General features: G+C 37.0%; 1 protein-coding gene across 18 annotated transcripts in view; it reads left to right on the top strand.

Annotated features, from left to right (window-relative positions):
• Window positions 1–21,907, top strand: part of HDAC9 (histone deacetylase 9) — a 460,804-nt gene that overhangs the window by 210,717 nt on the left and 228,180 nt on the right. The window contains exon 1 of one of the 18 annotated variants that reach the window (XM_068209522.1): window positions 11,518–11,538. The exons of the other annotated variants lie outside the window; for them this stretch is intronic. Coding sequence (XP_068065623.1) covers window positions 11,535–11,538 — 4 coding nt within the window. The 5' untranslated portion in view covers window positions 11,518–11,534. Of the gene's footprint in view, window positions 1–11,517; window positions 11,539–21,907 lie in introns of those variants that run through there. 18 annotated transcript variants of the gene reach the window in all.

The following is a 21,907-nucleotide window of genomic DNA, read 5'->3' as shown; positions in this document are numbered from 1 at the left end:
TCTGTGAAATGACTTTCCAGTGTCCTTGGAAGAAAATCCAGAACTTGCAGTTGCCACATAAAAATATTAATATAAAAAAAATCTGACCTAAAGATAATTGACAAAAAATTGAATGAGCATTGAATGAGCATGGTGATTAAATTACTACTTACCTTCTGCAGATTGACTCAGAAGGATGGACCTCTTGCAGGGAGGCTGGCACAGACTGTGGGGAATATCATGTTCCTTACCTCTCATCTAGCATAGGTCTTCAAGCTGTAATCTGACAGTGGAGCTAACAGCTATGAGCTCTTAATGAAAGAGAAATGAAAATGAATAAAAGGAATAGCTGTATATTTTGTCATCATTGGAATATCTAAAATCATTAGGAAGTGGGAAACTTCACTACAGTTCTCTCAATGACTGTTCCAAATCCCCTTGAAAGCATTTCTGGATTTATGACTCTGGAGTCTCTACACTTTTTCATATCAGAATGATATTAAAACAAGTTTACTCAGCTTCAAGTGGCATTAATACTTAGTGCCCCAAGTATTTTGGTGTTGAACCGTCATCTACCTTAGGATCATAGCAGAAGTAATTATTCATGATCTAGTGGTGTTTACTGGTGGTAAATGTAGATATGGAAGACAAGAGATTTTATTTTCTCTGGGCTTACTATACCCCATAAGGTCAAAACCCCAAGGAGAACTCTTAGTTCAGAAAGCAGAGAAAAGGCTGGCATGTAGTCAAAGTGCAAAACAAGACTCCAGCACTCGAGCTTTAAATTTGTTTCATATTGTTAGCCATCACTCATCAGGACTAGTGGTTTTGCAAGCCATTTAATATTGCTACAAAGTGGAGGAATTGTGAATTCTAGTTTGTTTTCCTTTATCTAGCAAAATGTTAAAGGTGGCACAGATTGGCAAAGTTTCCTTCTCAGTCAGCAGAGCTCTCTGTTATCTGGCTCTAGGCAACTAGATATTCACTGATGTCATTGGTTCTGACACATGATAAATATGCAGTAAATTTTTTGTGTATTCTGTAACTGAGTAAGATGGGGTTTCACTCCAGGATAAAATGAGCCAAGATTAAATTAACTCTCTATCAGAAAATATAAAAAATCCCCTTAAAATTTCTATTTAAACAGGTTAATAGGACTACAAATAATTTTGCTTTGGAATTGTACTGGAATACTGCACTGGTATCATGAAGTGAAATTAACATTGTGTGTCTCCTTGCTTGGGAAACTCCCTCAAATAAGTTTTGTCTATAGAGGTTACTCATTTCAACTAAAACAGTCTTCAGTGGATTTTATTCCTTTGAAAAGTAGAGGACTTCTCCCAAAATATTTATAGATCCCTGCTTTTCAGAAGTGCAGAGCTTTATCTTTGAATAGGAGGAGGAAATGATTACCCATATCTGCTGAAAATACAAGCTCTTACTGTCAACATCTTGTGAGAAAACTCACTGATGCTGCGAATTTTCAAGTTTCATCTGATGCAGGCTAATTCCAAAGATTTACGCCAGCTAAATTCTCGCTACAAAAGATGAGAATTTAGGCATCCTACGTTGCCAAACATTTCATTCTTAGAAACAAGATTGCTTGTAACAAGTTACACAATTTTGTAACTTGATGCCATGTATCAACTTGTATCCACAGAGATCTGATAAATGTTTCATAAGAGCAGCTTGTTTCAATTGCATTACCAATACAATCCTTTTCCTCTGGTTTTTTTTTTTTTTGTTTTTTTTGGTTTTTTTTTTTTTTTCTGTTGATATGTGCTTTTGGAAAAAAAAATGCCCTTAGTTTTTTAGTTGAGGATATTTGAAGGATTTGATTACATTCAAAATTAGATCCAAAATAAGTATAAATATTAAGGGATATATACATAGAGATTTTAAATATGTTGGATTTTGCTTCTCTGTATCATGTTGGAATTTACTTTTTATTTCAACCAATGACAAAGATTTTCCCAAATTAATAAATTAATGTATATTGCAAGAGAATTCCGGGAATTATGCAAATAAGATTTTCATCTAGATTAAACACATCTACCTCTATATAGCAATTACCAAATTTAGGTTAAAAAAATCAAATATATTTCTCTGGTGTTCTCATGTCACCTACTTTACAATTCATCTTCCCCAGTGAAAGAGTTTCACTGAATTCAATGAAGTGTGACTTTTGCCAAATCAAGATCTCTGTGGTATCTGAATTACATTCATTAGTCAGTTATTCTGAGTCTTAATTTCTTGTATTCTAGTCCTTGATTTCAGATCATCTGCTTGGTCAAAGACTGATTTACAGTAGCTCACCCCCACATTCAGCAATAGTATAAACCACAGATGAGCATGGAACTAAATAAATAATGATAAGCTGCTAGAGACTGGTGATATTACAATGGCAGGGGAAGAACAAAGCAAACACATAAAGGGTCACCTTACCTGTTTTGCTGCCACAGCTCACATACAGTGCTCATATTAAAATTTCTGCTGATGTTTAAAAGCATGTGGACTGCACAGATTCAGGGACAAAAATTTTGGAATTTGTTGTGGCGGGAACATACTAGTACTATCACACTAGAAAATATATTTTATCTACCTATTTAGTGAAGATCTGGCCAATATAAAGATTTTGATAAAACCACAGTTTCTGTGTGATAGAAGTTGTAGAGCTGTGTAGATAACCTGAAGATTCCATCTCATCTACATTTGAATGTGCTCCATTTCAGAGCTCAGCTGTTTTGGTTCTTGGCTGCTGTACGCTGAATCTGAACCTGGATCCAAGTACCGAAAGAACATCTGTCATTTCTGTGCTCAGTTACTCTTCCTGCTTTCCCTGGGTGGGAAAGAGAAAAACCTGACAGGATAAACTGGAACACTGAGCTTGTATTGATGGCTAGGAACTGAGAATTAGAAGCTGAGTGCAGGGAATGTGGTGAGAGTTGGGGAACAGATGAGAGAAAAAAACCCTTTGGAAAAAACAAGCACTTGTGATTCAATGTTTGATGTAGACTAACAGCCATAAAAATACTTTTTCCTGTTCTTGAGTGTCTACTTGAAGTTAGTGCCAATTTAAAATCTAATTTAATAGCCACATCCTATTTAAATATATATATATGTGCAATTGATTAACATTTTCTTTTACATTCTCTATACCAGTTCTTTTCTCAAGAAATAAAATGTTAAGATGATTAGTAGTATGAATAGTTAGTAGTGATAGCCAAAAAAGCCAATATATTTCATTAAATGGAATTATTACAGATGTCAAAGAATTCTGTTGAAGAGCCTTTTAAAGCACATCAGTTGGATTCCACATGAATGAAGATATATTTTTAAAGGAAAATATTGTGTCTCCACAACTTTTCAACTGGCAGTTGATCTCTGGCAGTATTTCTTGTTTCTTCTTTCCCCTGTATGGTTTTCTGCTGAGGATTGTGGCTGTGGCATTTTGGCCAGTAACTGAAACTCATGTGGAAAACCTTTTTACTCTTTCAAGAGGCATAAAATGGGGACTGTTCTGTGAATTCATATGAATCTGTGATAGCAGTCAATTTAGAATAGATTTCAACTGATTGTTAGGAATTTTAGGTGTAAATTAGACATCTGTTGAAATTTAGTTCTCTGGAAAATACTGATTTCTTGATGCCCTGCATACTCTCTCCTTATTTTCTTCCTGACAAAGCAAAGCAAAACAAAACAAATACAAACCAAAGGGGAATAAAATTATATTATACTCGGAGTCCAAATCTGAGCTTCAGTTTCTCCTTTGGAAGTCTGTCTATGTATGCTAGATTGGACATTGCAGTGGTGGAAAGTACTGTTTGTACAGGTTTACCACCCTTCTCCCTTTCTTTCTGCCTTACAGAAAGCAAAAGCAGAAGGAATGAGGAATAATTTACTAAATGCAAAGGAAAAACTTCTGTTTTGAAACTCTATAACTGAGAGACACCAAGGTTTAATATATGTAATATTCTCCATGATTATCAAGGTATTGAACTTTATAGCATGTTAAGATCTTTAGAACTGTTAAAGACAGTGCCATCTGTAAGAAGTGTGACAAGTATGTGACTGCTTTCCTGTGGTTGGTTTGGCACCATACTCTCCTATCTTAGTGTTTCCTTTAAAGAGAACTGGCAAGACAAGGACGGAAGAATGCTGTGTCCAAAAGATGAACCTCAGGAGGAGGCTGGCAGCCAGGATGGTTCTTCTGTTATGCCTTTTAGGAAAGCAGTTGGCAATCTTTGGTGGATAGTGGTGGTTATAACCTATCTGGTGCCCATGCCAATCCAGATAGGCAAAGAAGAGCTGTGCAATTAGGGTTCTCAAGAGCATCCAACCACACTGTACTGTTTGGCACTGATAAACAAGATTTCCCTTGGAAAATTTTCCTTATTGTATACCTGAATTTCCCTAGCTATGACTGTTTTCTAGGAATAGCAAGTCTCTCTTTTCTGTGTAGTTTCTCAGCCAGTACCGATAGTTATCAGGAATATACAGTCTTCTTTTATTATAGGCACACATCACAGGTCTATTCACACAACCCACATTAAAAATGTTTCTGTTTTCTGACTTTTTACTCCCTTGAGATAGAAATATCTCAAGGAAGGCAATAGAGCTGTGTCAAAGATTCATGCTGTGCTTTGCAATGACAAGCTCATTCAGCACTGGTGGCAGCTGATTTGTATTGACAGAGACTTCCTACATGTTGAACACAGACATGACCTGTATTTGTGCCAGAAATCATTGTTTCCCACCTGTACAGTATAATCTGCTCCTAATGCCTATGACCTATTTTTAAATCTATTTCTTTGTAGCTGTTCATGTGCCATATTTATAGAAACTCTACTGAAATGGTCGCAAAAGAGTGCAGATACCAGCTGTGTACTTCTCCCTATTTTGTGGTACATTCTTAAAAAAACCACAAACCAAACAGTGGTACAGCTATTTGTTATGCATACTTACAACTCACTGGAAGAAATCATATCTTTCATCATTTATCCACAAAGAGCTGTTGTGCTCTGAATTGTACACAACTTCTGCTGTCTTTTGCATACCTGTCTAAGCAGAAGATATCTGCTCTGTGTCTTTACTTTCATGTAGAGCTGACTGCTCTGTTATCTGTAATTTGCCATCAAAATTACAAACAAAAATGTGGCAGGAAAATACTGACTAGAGATTAAAGTGCTTAGAAATCAAAAATGCCATGCAACAGGACTTTCAGATTAAAGACCATTTTTTAAACTTTGAAAGCATTTTGTAATGGAGATGATATTAAATTGTACACAAACTACAAAGAAGTTAGTAAAACCCAGTAGTTTGCTAACAGCATAACAAATAACAAATGACATCAGTTTAATCCAATGATGGATTAATTAATATGATCTGAAAAGCAAATTGTATGGTGGTTTTTAGAAGGGAAAGTGGCATTGGAGAAGAATGTCAAAAATAACACCACGTTGTAGCATTTCTGACTAAAGGATTACACAATACTCACAAAAACTGCTGTGCTAATGCATTAATAGATTAAACTGGTAGTTGAAAGGTGCAGTTTAAAATCCAGGAAGGCATTTCAGAAGATGATTTCAAGAGGTGGCAAATTCTTATTTATCAATCTAAATGTTAAGATGTAGTGTCAGGGAGATTTCCAGTGTAATCATTCAGGGTTTATTATGTGTGTGCTCGAATATGCATGCCCAGAAAAGAGAGATTGCAAAATGTCAATATGAGGGAGAGTATGCTTGCAGTGTGAATAACTACTGCTTCTGTCCATAAATTTGTAGCTATCTTTCTCTGCTCTGTCCCTGAAAAGTGTGGAGAGCAGAAAAGAGACTCCAGCTGGGCCATGTGCTACATGCCAGTCCCCCTTTTCTGAACATGCCAAGTAGCATTACTTTTAGGGGACTGCATGGCCTGGAGAGTAGTGGCAGACTGACTCTAAGCAGGACTCTGCTGAGAGTATGGGTCAAAGGAGACAGGAAAAAGGTTAGGAATAAACACAAAAGACACGGATTTTCTTTTGAATGCTTTTTATCTCTGTAAATACTCTAAAAACTTACTGATCTCTGCACATCTGTTTTTTAATGCAGCGTGGTTAAATGCATGACTTCCCTCAGTGCCATTTCACCCATTTAAGTTTTTCTCTCTGAAATTATCTGCTTTATCATAGATCAGCAAAATAATGTGAAATGCCTGTTGGGCTAAGCTCACCTGTTGTACAGGTGAATACTCTGGTAAGGTTTAGCAGCCAGACAATGTTGACCAAAAGAAATCAGCAAAATCTGTAAGAATGAAAGCAACAGGTATTTACTTGTGATCCTAAGCTACATATTTAGACTGAAGAGAGATTTAAAACTCCTCGTCCTTTAAGATGTGTAAAAGTCATAGCAGAAGGATATTGGCAACAAGGCCATGGATATTGGTAAACAGTTGGCAGACATGGATTATTTCAGTCCAGACCCAGATTTCAAGGTCTACTATGGTGCAGAGGTTCATTAGAGCTACCAGCCTTAGACCTGGACTTGGCAGCCTTTTTTCATTATTCTGTCTTATTAAAATCTATGAAGTTCTCATGCTCCCTTCTTCTCCACCTCACTGTTTTTACTGTATGCCAACATGAATCATGAAGGAAATGAAGAAATTGTTTTGATCATTCCTCTGTCTTACTCTATGTGCTGGTGCCACAAAGCCAACTGTAAGCAGGAAAGTACAGGGAGAGGACCAAAAGCAGTCTTAGCAAGACCAAGAGTGTGATTTTCGCTGCTCTGTCCTTACCTGACTGTCCCTGCCCCATATTGCATCCACTCATCCAGCAGGGAATGGCAGAAAAGAGGGTTCGACAGGAAAACCAGTGTATCAGTGGTGGAGCAGAGCTTTGTCTAGCAGTGCAGACCCCCTTCTCACCCCACTGCCTCTAGTACACAACCCCAGCGACAGACAATCCCAGGAAAGCAGTTCAGCAGCCCTGTGGCTGTCTGGCTGAATTTTCTTGCCATATGGTTTTCTTTACTTAGTTTGAAACTAGCTAAAGATTATTAGGTTCATGTTGGTGACTCTGTCTTTGAGAGGTCACTGAGATGGCTGGGAGGTTGCTACTGGAAGTTGTCAATATCAGTTATCATGGGCTATTTTTTGTTCTGGAGTGGTCCTCCACTGCTGCAAAAGTTCTGCTTAATGTAAGAGTGGTTTCGTCATTGCTGAATGAAGGCGGTTCCCAAGGCGCTGAGCTGTCCAGCTCAACAAGTTTTTAAATAGTGTTCATATGGTGTTAATTGGCTTAATTGTATTAAATACAGGATTATGATCTACTAGCTAAGTGTGAGGTGTAGGATTCATATTCATCCTTGAAGAAATAATTCTTTGCAGTCCCTGCTTACTCAGCTCCTTGTTTCACAGCTCTTGCACTTGCTTCTCATGGACTCTGATTATAAATACTGGTTTATTAAGGCAGTCAGGCTTAATAAAATGGCTGTATCTCATGTGACTGTCACTTTAAGACTCAAACAGCACATACTCAGAGTGACTTCAGCCTGTGTCTCATCTCCTTTCCTAAAGCAAGATGAGGGAGCTCTTCCTTTCCTCCGGGGAGAGGATTATGGCAGCAGATCTGTTACAGTCTGCACCCTGCTTGGGAGGGCTGCTGGGAACTGCTGCGAGAGGAGATGTGCAGCTTATGCACAGCATGAAGCAGCTTAGCTCCCTGAGGTGTAATTTTAAGCTCTTCTTGGGTTTAATAACAGTTATACTTGAACCATTTTTCTCTAGCTTTCCATCCTAACCCTTAGCTGGAGCATTATATAAGAAGAAATACTCTTTTCTAGTATGATCCAAATGGTTCTTTATTTTGCAGTTTTTGGCAGGGCCTTAGATTGTCTGCTTCTTAGTCTAGCTCTCTTTGTATATATAGATATTTACATTATATTTATAGATATTATATTTATAGATATTTACATTAAAATGAAAATGTAAACTTTAAATAAAGTCAATGTTACTTTTTTCTTAGTTGCTCTTTTTTACTTTGATTGAGTTATGATAGCAGACCCCAATGCTTCCATAGTTTTTGAATAAACTGTTTGTAGCATGTTTTAATAGTAAAATAAAACTAATATTAAAATTAAGATCAATATAAAAATATATGTAGTTTTACAAAAAATCTAAATTGAACAAAATTTCAAGGGTTTCCCTTCTTCAAGATACTTTTCAATTAATATCACTTTCAAGCAGATTACTCACTTTAATGGCATACAGGAATGCAATGGAGTTCATGTTGTGGCCAAAAAGTTGTTTTGAGAAGAAACCTTTGTGGGTTGTGTTTTATTCTAATCTTTTATTTCAAACTACAGATTCCAAAAAGCCTAAAAAAATGGTTAGGAAAATACAAGCATTTCAATACATTCATCATTTTACTCAGCAACTGCAGTAGCAAGTTAATACATCTGTATTCTAGAGACTGTGGTCAGTCCCTGGTGCCCTAGGTTGGGCTAAGGAATGGAACCACAGTCATTTTGCAGGAAGTTTATACTGGTTCAGGCTGTGCCTTGGAATATTAGGTAGCCTATTGTGGGAAAGGAAACTGCAGGGAAGGGATCAGAAGAGCTCTGCCTGCACATGCCAATGTACACCCGTTTCAATGACCCTACCAGTGGAGTTTCACAGCAGGAGGAGGCACTAGCAAATGTTCCATAGTCAAAAGTAGTACCTGGAGATGATGGTGAAGAGCTTATAAAGTGCATGGGAAGGAGCAAATACAGACCATCTGTTCAAAGCACACAAAAAAAAATCTGAATTTCGCTAGATGATCTCCTTAAATATGGTTGTGTTTGGCTGAAGTTTTTTCCACAGTTCCGTTGCTCTTTTTACTGTCTGTGCTGTGATCTTCATATTCTTTCAGCAGGTTTCTATGTATTTGAGGGTTTTTCCCTGAAAATATTGCAGTATGAAAGAGGACAGAGGTAATTTAGTTAAAGCAGAAATAATGAGACAAGAGTAATAACTATGCACAGAGTGAATTTGTGGAAGTGGATTCCTTTCACTCCACTGGGGTTTTTTTTGAAAATACCATATATCATCTTGAAATTACTTTAACATGATGTCTGCTGTATTACAGGAAGGAAGAAGTGCTTGTAATCCAATGTGACAATAATGGTGAGCACACAATCATTTATCATGAAATGGGTACAGATCTGTTTCTTGGAAGAAGGTCAGTTTTGACCTTTATTTATGAACCATAAATTGGAAACATTTATAGTGCAATATGTTTATCTACAATTGCTAATTTTATCTTAAACACCTTTATACTTTGCTCTTTTTCAGCAAGATCAAAAAAATCTTGAAAGGTAAATTGTATTGAGGCCCATTTTTGAAGGTTTTAGAATTTTTTTCCCTCTGGAAAAACTACTGTACTTATATTAGAAAAAGCAGCCTTGGTTTCTTTAGTCATGTTTGTGTCTTTCTAGCCTTTGTTAATATGATTCTCATTTAGAAACAGGAACTGTAAAATGTGGTGAGGAATAAATAGATCTCTTCTAAATAGACATTGTCAAGGAAGCGCTAAGGAAGTGAATTGTGCAAATTCTTAGAATCAAGTAACAATTTTTTCAGAAAAAGACATATTTTTCAGCTCTCTATTAGAATGTCCTAGGACGAGGTGGAGCAAACTCTATAAAACATGGTACATATTCTGGAAATGGATGAATAAAGATGATAATAGACCGTGACATTTGGTTGTTGTCACATTTTTTAAAGAAAGATCATACACTATTTTTTAATAATCTCTGGTGTGGAAGTTGAACCATTCATTTTAATTGTATTCAAAAGGCAATTAAGGTCAGAAGCTGTTTTACATGTGTGTTGACTAGCAACTTCAGTTTTCTTTTTTTAATCTGGCAGATGTAGATGTGATTGGAAATGGAATGGAATTTTATGGGTGCATAAGCTAGCTCTTTCTAAACCAAGAGCATTCGTTGGTCACTTTGGGACTGATTTGTGGAGAAAGATAATGGCATTGGGTATCAACTTTTCTCTGAGGTGTTTCATCAGGTGCATAGCTCTCAATTGACAGAATAGTACTCACTTACTTGGAATGAGTGAAATCAGTGTCATCTCCATCGACTGCATTTCCAGACATCCTTTCCTGCACAGGGGCTGACACTTGGTCATTCTCTGCCTATTTATGCTATGTCCAGACCCTACTGCTCCTGAACGTTCTGCAGAGTGCTTCTGTCCACAGTGATGAATAGCTAGTGATTGTGTAGATTTTGTGTTAGCTCTGGGACATGGTGCTTTATGCTGGTGAGCAGGGGAAAGTCAGCTTCATGGGGTGTATTCATCACCTTCAGTTCCTAGGACATGGTGTGAAACATGCTTTATGGGTGCTACCATGGTCTCAGCATTCATTTAATTCCTTGAAATTTACAGTTAGCAGAGAGAGTGCTTGGCCAAGGCTGGCTATTGGGAAATCCGTAATAGTGTAGAAATTTCAATTCAGGTACGCACTACCAGATCCTAATTAAGGGGAAAAAACCCAAACACAAGCGCATCTAAAAATCGGTGAAAATAACCTCATTTGCTGAAACAAACTCCTGTTTCTTACCAGCATAACCCTAAGATATAAGTGTGCATGGCACAAATATAAAAAACCTTAAGAAGGGAAGCAGTCAGGAACAATTTCCACATTTCTGAGAAAAAAACATTTTTCTGAAAGAAGGACTTACTAAGATATGCTGCTGCTAGTGCAGCCTTCTACAGTATCTTGATGAGGGTAGAACCTTGATGAGGATGATTCGGGCTAGATTCCAGTTTGTATCATGTCGAAGCGAACACATTAATAAATTCTTTATGGTAACATGCCTACTCTCAGTGCTTTACCTTAAAATTAGTACTAGAGCCTTTCCAAGGCAAACCTTCAATAAGTTGCACTTCCTTTTTCTCCCAGTCCTTAATATGCAATGCCTGATGCAATAATTCCATAACATGGAATACCACCTCATTTGTCACTAAAAAGTTCTGCTTAGAGTGCAGAACTTAAACACTTACTTGCAAGTTGCCTCTTGTATAGCAGAATTTTGTCTTCATGTAATGATGTTTCCAGCCAGGTTCAAAAGCTCAGTCAACAGGACTAAATGTGCTGAGAGTTGCTCATCTTAGGTCTGGTGAGACGGAACTTCTGCTCCAAGTGATTAATGTGTTAAGTGTGGGGTGGAGGGAGTTTCTATATGACTAGGATTTATTTAAATGATTAGGCTGAGATCCTCAAGGGACCCAGAGAGTTTCTCGAGGACTAATTCCTGGTGCTTTACTCCATTAGTCTAGTGTGCCTGTTCCAGGCCTGATCTGTGGGTCTCTAAAACTTGAGTTTGAAATTTGAAAGAGTTCCCACTGATTTTTGTAGACTTCTTAGTAGGAAATTTAATTGCTTGCAAAACTTACTTGAGAAAGACTCTCTCATTTGAAACTGATGAAATGCCACTGACTTTCTGCGTATCAAATGAGATGAAGAGAGAAAAACCAACCAACTAGTAAGAAAAATGGACCTGCTGAAATGTGGAAAAACAAATATGGGTAATAATTTTTGGCTTTTTCAGTTTCCTGAGCTGCACTTGCTAAGTGGCATCAGAACTGCCTAGAAATTTTCAATGTCTACTGCTTCTTTGACATCACAGATGAATTTTTAGAAGTATTATATTAGTGTCTGGAATATTACAGAATGCAGTGTTTGTTTAGAATAATAATCACAGAAAATATCTCCAGCTAATGTACTGAGAAAGTTACTGTCATCTTAATAATTTCTATAGCTTGCTTTTCCAGTTATTCAAAATTACAAAATGTATGTCAGAGTAAGGAGAAATGTCTGTTCGTTTCCTGTACTACTCATACTAAATCCATAACTCTACTTACTGATTGAGTTGACTGAACCATAAATAAACTGAAGAAAATTTGCTGTATTTACAGCTGGTAAAAAGACTTTTGTGTACAGCTGTGTCTTGAACTTCAGAAAGAGTAGTAGGTTGACCATAAATATAAGTATCATTCTTACATAAAATACTATATTTTTATTCCTTAAAATTTTGTTTATCTGAAGTCATATAAAAAAGTATACTAGTAGGAATTTTGTGAATGAGCACTTGAAGTGAAAAAGGTGATTTTCTTATCTCACTGAAAAGAACCCAAATTAAACTCTATTTTCATTTGGTATCCACATAAATGTGGACTAAATAGCGATATTTGTTAGTGCTTTTTCTGGTCATTCTGATTTTGTAGTTGTCCTGAAACATCGAATTGACTCCCTCTGGTGGTTGAAACCAAGACTCTGCATTCCAAAGAGAGCCTTTCAGAGACCCTCCATTCTGGAGAGTACAAATCACGAAGAATATTTTCTAAATTTAGTGTTACATCACTATGAAAAAACATAGAAATAGTTTTTCTTGCTCTCATACCGTGTAGCATTAGTGGTCGGTTGGTATTGCAATGTTTTGAATTTCAAGCACAGATTTACAGCCCTTTTTCAAGAGATCAAAGTAGATTGTCAAAAGAAAGTAAACACAGATATGGACAAAATAGTCTTGACATCATTTACTGTGGTGAAAAGTGAAAAAATTGGAAAGGTGCAATTTAGATAAATAGTTTAGTAGTAAAGATGCTAAGTGTGTCACACAATTACATGAACAAGGTCTTTTATACCTAGCTTGGAATTTTTTCAGCTTGAGAACATTATTTGATTTTAAAAGTAAGCATCTTAGAGTTTATCTTTGCCAAGACACTCTTTTAGTATAAAAGGAATAATTCTTCAATATTTGGATTGCAGCTCTGAACCTGAGATGTCTGTCTCAGTTTTTCAAGTAATTCCCCCAAATCTCAAATGGCAAAATATGAGAGAGACTTTGTGTGATTACTTACTGCAAATGATTATGGTTTGGATCTATACTCCATAAAACCACAACTGTCTTCACATTAATGGGACAAAAATACAAGAAAGCATCCTAGAAGACTGGCATTTCCTTGCTTGTGAGTTCATAAGGCTTTTCATATGTTTTATGTAATCTCTTTTTGCGAAGTGCCCGCCTTATATAAGGTCTCAGTAATGGAAATGAGGCCATCTGCATGGTAGTCAAAGTTGTTTCCTGAAGGACAGACTCTATCTGCAGCAGAAAATAAATTGTATGAAGACCTTTAAAACCTTCACAGCCCTTTCATCAAGCTGAGAGGGACTTTCCTCAGTGACTCCTCCTTAACTTTCTGTAGGGCAGCCTGTCTTCCCTGCCCACTGATGCCATTATCCATCCAGCTTTGGGGCTTGGCTGCTGACTAATATCCCATCAGCTGTATTAGTGTTGTTTCTGCTTTCATATTCTGTCACTCCTGATCGAATGCCAGCATCTAACAAACCCTACCTTTCCTTTGCTTTGCATCATCACTGGGACCATATTGTTGTTGCCATTCATTTTCCCTGCCTTACGAACAGTGTTTTCTCTATGCATGGTGTCAATTCTTCTGCTGCTACGTATCAGTAACCCAGCTTCTGAAAAACAGCAAGCCAGCAATTTAGTGTTATCTATTAATTTTATTTCAATCCCTGTGCAAATATGCTTTGTGTTTTATGTGAGCAGAGTTCCCTGAGTGTGCTGCAGCTCAAGGCAATGTAGTACAAAGGGGAGCAGAATAGGAAAAATTGTGTAATACAAACAGATGCATCTTTGCTAATAAATATCTGCAACTGTTAATTCTGCATAGAATACATAAGAACTTTATTTTTGAGCTAGCACTGAAAGTAATATTGTGTTGCCACTTTCCAACTGCATGGCATTTACTAGCTCATTAGAAAGATTCTTTAAAAGGCATTAGTATCCTTCTGTTGGATTTTTCCCCTCCTCTGGGGGAGGTTTCTGTTCAGTCTTCCCTGTTTCTATGCTTAGGATCAACATAATTTTTAGCCCAATGCTTGTCCAAGAGCAGGATGTTCCAAAAATATTTATAAGAAACATTGGAATAACATAAAGTCTTTCTTGATTTCCTGGGTATAATAGATTAAGACAGGTGAGCCTAAGAAGTTATGTGTGTAAATGCTAGATTTTTCTATGTAATAAAAAGGAGAAAAACCAAATCCCTAATTATTGTAGTGATTTGGGGTGCACATACTTCCACAACACCAACAACAAAAGGAACTGGAAGGTATTGTTTTCAGTGCATTTTTGGGGTCAGTCATCTTTTTAGCTAAAAAAATAAAGTTGCCAACAGTTCCTTGAAAGATTTGCCCTACATCTTGCCTTCCAAGGGTTTTGTTTGGAGCACTGGCTGTCACACCCCTGAAATAGCAATGCTATTTGGGGATACTTGTTCAGCAAACCTCCACCCACTGTCTTATTTTCTTGGAGCATGCTGTCCTATGATACTCAGGACATACCTGCTGCCATGGCCAAATGGTAGCTGTTTTGATACCCTCACTTCAAGGAAGAGCTTTCTCCCCCTCGCCTCTCTCTCTGTCATCACCTTGAGATTAGAATAGTGGTAGCCCTACTGCTGTGAATTATTCAGCAAGTCCAAACTCAACAATGTCACAAATGTGCCTGCAGCATTCACGGGTGGAGAAGAGATGAAAGAAAAGTAAGTGAAATCCTAAGTTCTGGATGTATTTGCTACCCTTTGTAGCAGCCTCGTATTGCCTCTGGATCAGTGATGAGGCAAAGACTGCAGGTCTCTAGAACCCTCTGTGGTGCCTTTTCAGTCATCCCTGGCAACTTGGGGCACTTGTACGCTGTCTTTTTATGTGGAATGATACTGATACAATTGAAAACATGTTGCCTTTCTCATGTTTTAAAAACAGAGGTGAGAGGAACCTTTTGTATTGTGTCTGCTCCATGATTTTTCTTAGTATTTCAGGATATGATACAAGAATTATGTATATATGCAAGTGCACAGACACAGTTATGTCACACATGTTTTCAATTTAAATAGTTAATTTTAAGTTTATATTGAAGTGACTGGAAGATATTGATAAGCTGGTACTTGCTGACTTGGAGACATTGTACCTACAAAGTTCTTTAACCCATAAATGGCACTGCCAAACTGAACCTGAGTTGGCATCACAGGGTTCTCACTAGCAGTGGTACTGATTTTTGCACAGAAGATCCACAGTCAAAAGAATGCTGTTTTACATTCTTCCCTGACATTTTTTTTTGTGCATGGATACCATGCAGAGGGCACATCAGTGTCTTAATTTGTTAACCTGATGCCATAACTAACACTGATTTATTATCATTATCTAATGGAATCATCAGTATATCATAGATTTTGGAACTGAGAATAAAGTTACATAGAAATTCTACATTTTAACTATATGTGCATTTATCTTTGCCCTGCTTTTTATCTTGCCTGCAGCAGTAGCATCTAGAATTTAGGGTATTAATGTCCCTTATATCAAAAAGGCTTATGCTGGAAAGTGAAGATATGCCTGTGTGCTGATGGGCGTAGAGAAATGTGTATGTAAGGGTTCTTCTAGGTGAAATATAAATAAAGTAACTCAGAAACCCAAATATAGCTCAGCTTGGATTTCTTGATAACAGATCATCCCAGGTTTGAGTTTAAAAGTGTTTCACATTCTGATGTGATTTACTGGGTGCATTTGCCTTTATTCCTGTGACAGAAGTGGTTGGCCTGATATTTGCATGAACTCTGTCAGGTTCATAAGTGGAACTTTCACTCATGCATTCAGTATAGAAGAAACAGCAAACGCTAACATTTAAAAGCTTTCTGGAGATAACAAGTTAGATGGCATTTATGTTTCTGCTTGTTACGAGTGTTTGATTCAAAAGCCTATTTGGAGAGAAGGAATCTGATTTTAGTAAATCAATATAAAAATGCCTTTGATTTTTTTACAAAAGCCAGCTAACTGTAACTTCAGTGTTGGTATTTCAAGGCCTCTCTCTGATATTTTAGAAGTTTGTGGTTGTTTGAGCTTCCTTTCCAGGCCCTGGGGAAATAAGAGTATGGTAAATCAAAGCCCAGATCGCTGTTTGCATTTATTTTACTTCTCATTATGACATGTATGCAAACACTTAAAAGAAATAGGAAAAAGGTATAATCATGATAAAATTCCTTTTTTCTGAACAAAGGGGACTACTTTTCTAGTTTAGTTTATTACACTTCTCCTTAATACTATAAACTGAATTGAGTGCCTCATCAAGTTTGACAGTTCACTTATACTTCTGATTCAGTGATAGTACTTTTTAAAATAATTACAGACTCTTGAGAGATAATCCAAGAAAATAACTCTGGAAAATACAGAAAAAGTGTTAATTTCTTGATTTTTTTTTCCAAGTGAGAAAGTTTTAAAACTGCAAAATGCATTTGAGAACTTAACTGCCAAAAAAAGTTACTGTGCTACCTTTGAAAGAAATTTTCCATTTTCATTTACAGTTTTTCTGCTTTCCTTGCCCATGACAACTGAAATCCAGTGTAAGATTGAGGATATATAATGAATCAAAAATATTTAATAACATTCAATGAAATCTAGGTGACACTTTTTTCAGTTTGATGCACTCTCCAGCATAATTGAGAGTGGAGAAAGTGCTGATTTTATATATTGCAAAAAAGTTCTATAAGCGTCATCCTAAATCTGGATGCTTTTGTCCTCATGCTAAAATGAGATGCTCTGAAGGCTGTCTTCTTTCATCCCTGTTCTCTTGAGAGACGCTCTGCATCTAGCTTCTCAGGTGGCATAAAGAAGCTTTGCCTATATTGAAGGTAACAGAGGAATGACAGATTATGCCAGCTGAGAATTGAGGTACAAGACTTTAGCTACCAGAGCTGAAATGATAAAAGCATCCCATGGGAGGTAACCTAACCTTTCACAGTTTATTGATCATCTGACTTGTACTTCTGATGTCACTAGTTATTCTTAACATTTCAGCTTCTTGCTCCTGCTGTCTGCCACGGAGGTCTTGCTGTGGCACTTCTTCCCCCAGGAATCTGCCAGCCACCTCTCCTCCAGGAAACAGGCTCCAGATTAGGACATTTTCTGCACTCTTGAACACTGAACAGTTGCTGTTCAATGGAAGTTTTCATGCCAGTCTCAGTCCTCTTTAGTCATGGCTATTCAAAACCACTTTGCTCGCTTAATTTCCCAGCATCCTTACCACTGACAGATTGCTCCTGTGTTAGCTCCTTATTTACACCGTGGCCTCACTGCCACCTTATCACTGTGCCAGGGCTGCTCTTAGATTACAGAGTGAGCAGGGTCCCTCTAATGCAGCTTCTCAGAGCAGAAATTTAACTCCTTTTCCTGTGTTTCATCCTCTGCTCATGTGTTATTGTCTGACAAGTCCTTCTCTGTCCCATCTCCTGCCAGTTACTTTGTGGCTCACATGCCTGCCAAAATTTCCCTCTTACCCTCTCTTCCTTATTCCTGAAAGTTTCAGCCGTCTATGGCATTTAATCTTCTCAGTCTTTTCAAAGATTTTTTTCAATCTGTTTCAAAGACACTGTTATAGCTTTTCATGTATGAGTGCTTTTCAAGTCCTGAATGAGTTGGCACATAAATCTGGTTAAAGAAATTCTAGGTTTAAATTGTAGAGTAAATTTAAAGTATTATATTTATTGGTGAGGGGGTGAATCTTTCACTCTTCTCAGCATTTAGGGGTCTTTTTTATAAATTCCTTAGTGCTCTGATTATGTCATGACTGACTGATGGCTAATTCTGCAAAAAGTGTTTTTACTTTCCTTGTATGAAGAGGCCAAATGGAGCCAGTTTCCTTTATACTAAAATGTGCAAAATTATTATGGTTTTTTTTTCATTTTATGAGAAGCATATGAAAACTATGAAAGTACTGTACAAGTTAATAATAAGTTTGGGCTCTTTTTTGTAGAGCAGAGTTCAAGAGAGTAGCACTTGTATAAACTGTCATTCTCTTTTCTTGGTAATACTTCACCAAGATGCTGTCTGGGATAAGGTGAGGCCATTTCTCTTCACACTGGTTCTTCTAGATTTTTCTTGGGTTTTGTGTGTTTTCAGGAATATGTTTTTATTACCTAATACTGCTGGTTGGAGAAACTTGTCATCTGTCTTTTATCAGATGTAGTTTTATTTTAGTGTTCCAACTTCTGTAGTCCTCCTCGTTTACTTTATAAACCTTAACTGCTTCTTCTGTATAAGTCTGCCTTGAAAAACCAAGGCAGGAGAAGGAGGCTCACCAGCTTTATACCCTGTTCCTATTTCCAGCCTTTTTTACTGTCCCAGCCCAACAGTGTAACTGAGACATTCCTTTGGGAAAAGGGTAACTTGGATCCCTGCAGTCCCAGCAGTCCACACAGTTCCTCTTATGTAAGAATCATAAATGTACTACACAAGATGGTCTATAAGCAAGTCTACTAGAATTCTTCTTGATTGCATCTCAAATCAGAAATGACAACTGTTCAGGTGATGACAGCATTCCTTGTTTAAGTTCCTGGATTTAAAGGTGGCAGAAATGTTTGCCAAGAAAGGTAACTGCCGACAAAAAAAAAAAGAAGATTGCCTGTCTTGGGAGATGGTGGTAAGAAAGTGGGCTGCTTTATTTTTTGATGATTTTCTTTAGCATTTGTGATTTGAAAGACTTGTGTTCCTAATACACCAGGAATTGAAACCAGTCACCAGAAACAGAGATTGAAATACCATCACTTAGTGGAAGACTTAACAGTTGTTCAGTGTTCCCATTGTAAGGAATGGTTTCAAAATGCAAAGCCTGAGGGTTAAACCAAGCTCCTTTACCTCTTTTTACACATGCTTCAAGCATCTAAATCACTCAACAAGCATGCCATTTTTCAAGTGTCTTATTTTCTTTCCACAGAATTTCAAAAGCCCTGTGGGAAGTGCCATTTATGGAGTATAATTGATATGGGCACTCTTCTAAGACTATTTGTGTTGTTATGCTTCAAGATAAAGGCAATTTAGTATTTATAGGAAAAATAAATACATATGCCTTTTGCAATGTGTTGTTACTGAAAATTAAATATTTTTCTACTCAAATTTTGGCATATTTCCTGGAATCACTGAGCTTTCAGTAACGTTTTTAGTTAATATTCTGCAGTCTACTGTTGTATTCACCACAGCTGACATAAGCTCAGAGAGTTTGTCTTTATTTAACCTTAGAGAGGAATCTCAGGCTTGCTATGCAGTTGGCAGAGCTATTGGGAAGGATCTGCTGTGGACTGCAGTGGAGAGAGTGAGGACAGGGTCTGAACCATGCCTGCTACAGCTTTACTCCATTGGTGATATGAAAATCCTGAGGAATAAGTGAAGTTAGCCTTTATCAAATTTTGATTAATATTTGCTTTCATTATCAAGCCCTTTCCTTCTTTGTCTAATATTTTTATGAATCCTGTTGCTTAGATCCTGCATCCCACTGCTCCTCGTGAGGTTTGAAGTTGAGGGCACTGATTAGGACACTAATTTTTTACCTGTAGAATATGTATATAGATATATATATTCGTCTAGAGGGGCTTAAAAAACATAAAAAGCCCCAATGAGAGTAAACATTCTGCATCACCTTTGCTCTCCAGAGACTTAAAATTGCAATGGCGTTGTGGTGGAGGGAAGATGCTTCAGCTAAAAGTCAAGCTTTTAAAGACGCTGATTTGGATTGTCTGCTCCATTACACATTTTTCACACTGATGTAGATCCACAGAGCTGCTTTGTGTCTGACTTGTCAGTTAGTAACAAGGAAGAATGTAAAGGGCCTGTGGCATTAGGACTGAGAAACAGACAGTAGCAAACCATTCAGTTTGATTGGTGATCTTACAGTTACTTGTTTAGAATAATATAATTGATAAGTTTGACTGTTATTTAGTTCGGTTTTAAGACAGTAATTACCCCTAAAAGTTAATATTTGCTATGTTAGCAGTTATTAGAAGTATTGGTAGTAACCTCACTGTATTTATGACAGGAAATAAATGCTTGTCTTTATTTGTTGGTAAACATTGGCACTGAAATTATATTAAATATTATGTATTAATTTCTATGGATTCAAGTCTAGAACTACCCTAATATTTGTTTTCTCCCACATTAAGGAATGGAGTTAAGATCAACTTGATAAAATAGATATTCCAGTGCTAGATTTATTATTTGAGTGAGTGAAAATTCTAGAAAATGTGTAGCTTACCAAACTGAGCCTGGTTTCAGTTGCAGATTTTACTAATAGTGAAAGGAAATTTCCATTGTTAAAAAAATCTGAAGGCCTCCCCTCATGCTACGTTCTCTGAAAATGAAGAAATATGATGCTGGCCCAAGATGGAAAGTATAATCAGCCTGAATCACCGTGCAGACCTGTAGAGGTTGATTTTCAGCTAGTATCTGCAAAATAAGCTGCAGGGTTCAGTTTGCAAACACTATTGTGAACCAGACCCTGCAGCGCTCAGTTTGCAAACACTATTGTGAACCAGACCCTGCAGGGTTTGCTGAGCTCCAGTTACTGCTCCTAGTAAGGCTTATTATCCTGTCACAGAAGATGTAAGAAAATCCATCTCTCCCCTTTAAACATGATAAACCTTTGTCACCTACAATGCAATTAATGTTAAAAATAGAAGAGTGCTGATGATAAGATTGTGACTTGCAGGCAGTGAGCCATTGTCCAAGTACAGGAGACTTATCTGGCGGGCCAGTCAGCCTACACGGTTTGCTGTCAGTTTGCTGACTGCCATTCCTCTCTGGGTTTGATGAAATATTCATGTCTTTGCTCTGCTCTCTACAAGCGCTATTGATTTCTTGTATAAACGCAGCTATATTTAGTCTAGACAAATGGAATGTGGATTGCTGCTGAATAAATGGGATGAAAGGCTGGGTGTTTGCCCGTCCGTTTCTCTTGGTCGGTGGCAATTATTTATAATCAAGAGTAGTTTTTGTATGTTAAAGGTGATTTTTTATAATTTAGTGATTAGTCTCAGAACAAAAGTAAGCACTTAGACACAATCATTCTGCTGGGATAGTGGGTTAAGAAGCCAAATTATGTTGTGAGGTTTACAATCACAGTTATTAGAATTTTTTTTAAAAGGCCCAGAAAAGTGTATGTTTTCAGAATTTTGAGAAAAAAACAAGTGTGATCAGTAGAAAATACTTGATGCCTTTTCTCTTACTTTTATAAAATCTTTTTCTAATAGATCATTTTACTAATGATGATACAGTTAGAATTCAGTCCTCTACATTTGCTGCAGTTTCAACTTATACTGCTTCAATTTTGCTGCCTCTGCTTACTAGAATATTACTGTTTCGTTTTGGTTTTCTCCTTGGAAACAAATACAGCTGCAGCAGAGAAAAAGGAGAAAATATGCTTAAAATCTCGTTCCCGAGTCATTTCCGACAGCATGTTTGTTTTCAATTAATAATCTCATTTTCCAATGAAGATAACAGAAGAATAGGAACTGAAGAGAATGTGTTTGTATTTCACTGTCCTCTTGTGGATGGAATCAGAACTGCTGGGCTTTAGCAGAGACCTTCAGCTGCTATTTATTTTCCTCTTGTAGATATGCTGCTTGTTAGTCTTTTGTTTTTTGAAATAGATAAAATTACACCCACTCTCTTCACTTGATGTGAAAACCAGAGCTTTACAAGTATTGTAGTGGAAGTTATCAAATGTTCTGCTGCTTTTTAGTCCCTTTGATTTAAATTAGGAGATAGAAAATACAGGATTATCCATTGAGTAATTTAATGCTGGATTAAGAATTTATAACATTGCTACAACAAATTGAAGCAATTAATTTTCTTACAGGCCATCTATAATGTGCTATGCATGGTGGTCACTTTCCCAAGAGCTGTATTAAAACTTCTCATTTTGTGTGTCAAATTATTTCCCCACGTTATATGTTATTCCTCTGTGTTTGCCAGATATATTTATATGCAGTAGCTATGTAGCACTGAGTAGCTTTTAATGTGTAACAGTATCCTCAGAAAAATGTACATACTATC

The sequence above is a fragment of the Anomalospiza imberbis genome, chromosome 1 (assembly GCF_031753505.1).
Source record: "Anomalospiza imberbis isolate Cuckoo-Finch-1a 21T00152 chromosome 1, ASM3175350v1, whole genome shotgun sequence".
Lineage (NCBI taxonomy): Eukaryota > Metazoa > Chordata > Aves > Passeriformes > Viduidae > Anomalospiza > Anomalospiza imberbis.
The sequence above is the reverse complement of the archived record's forward strand: the minus strand, read 5'-3'. Positions and strand labels throughout refer to the sequence as shown.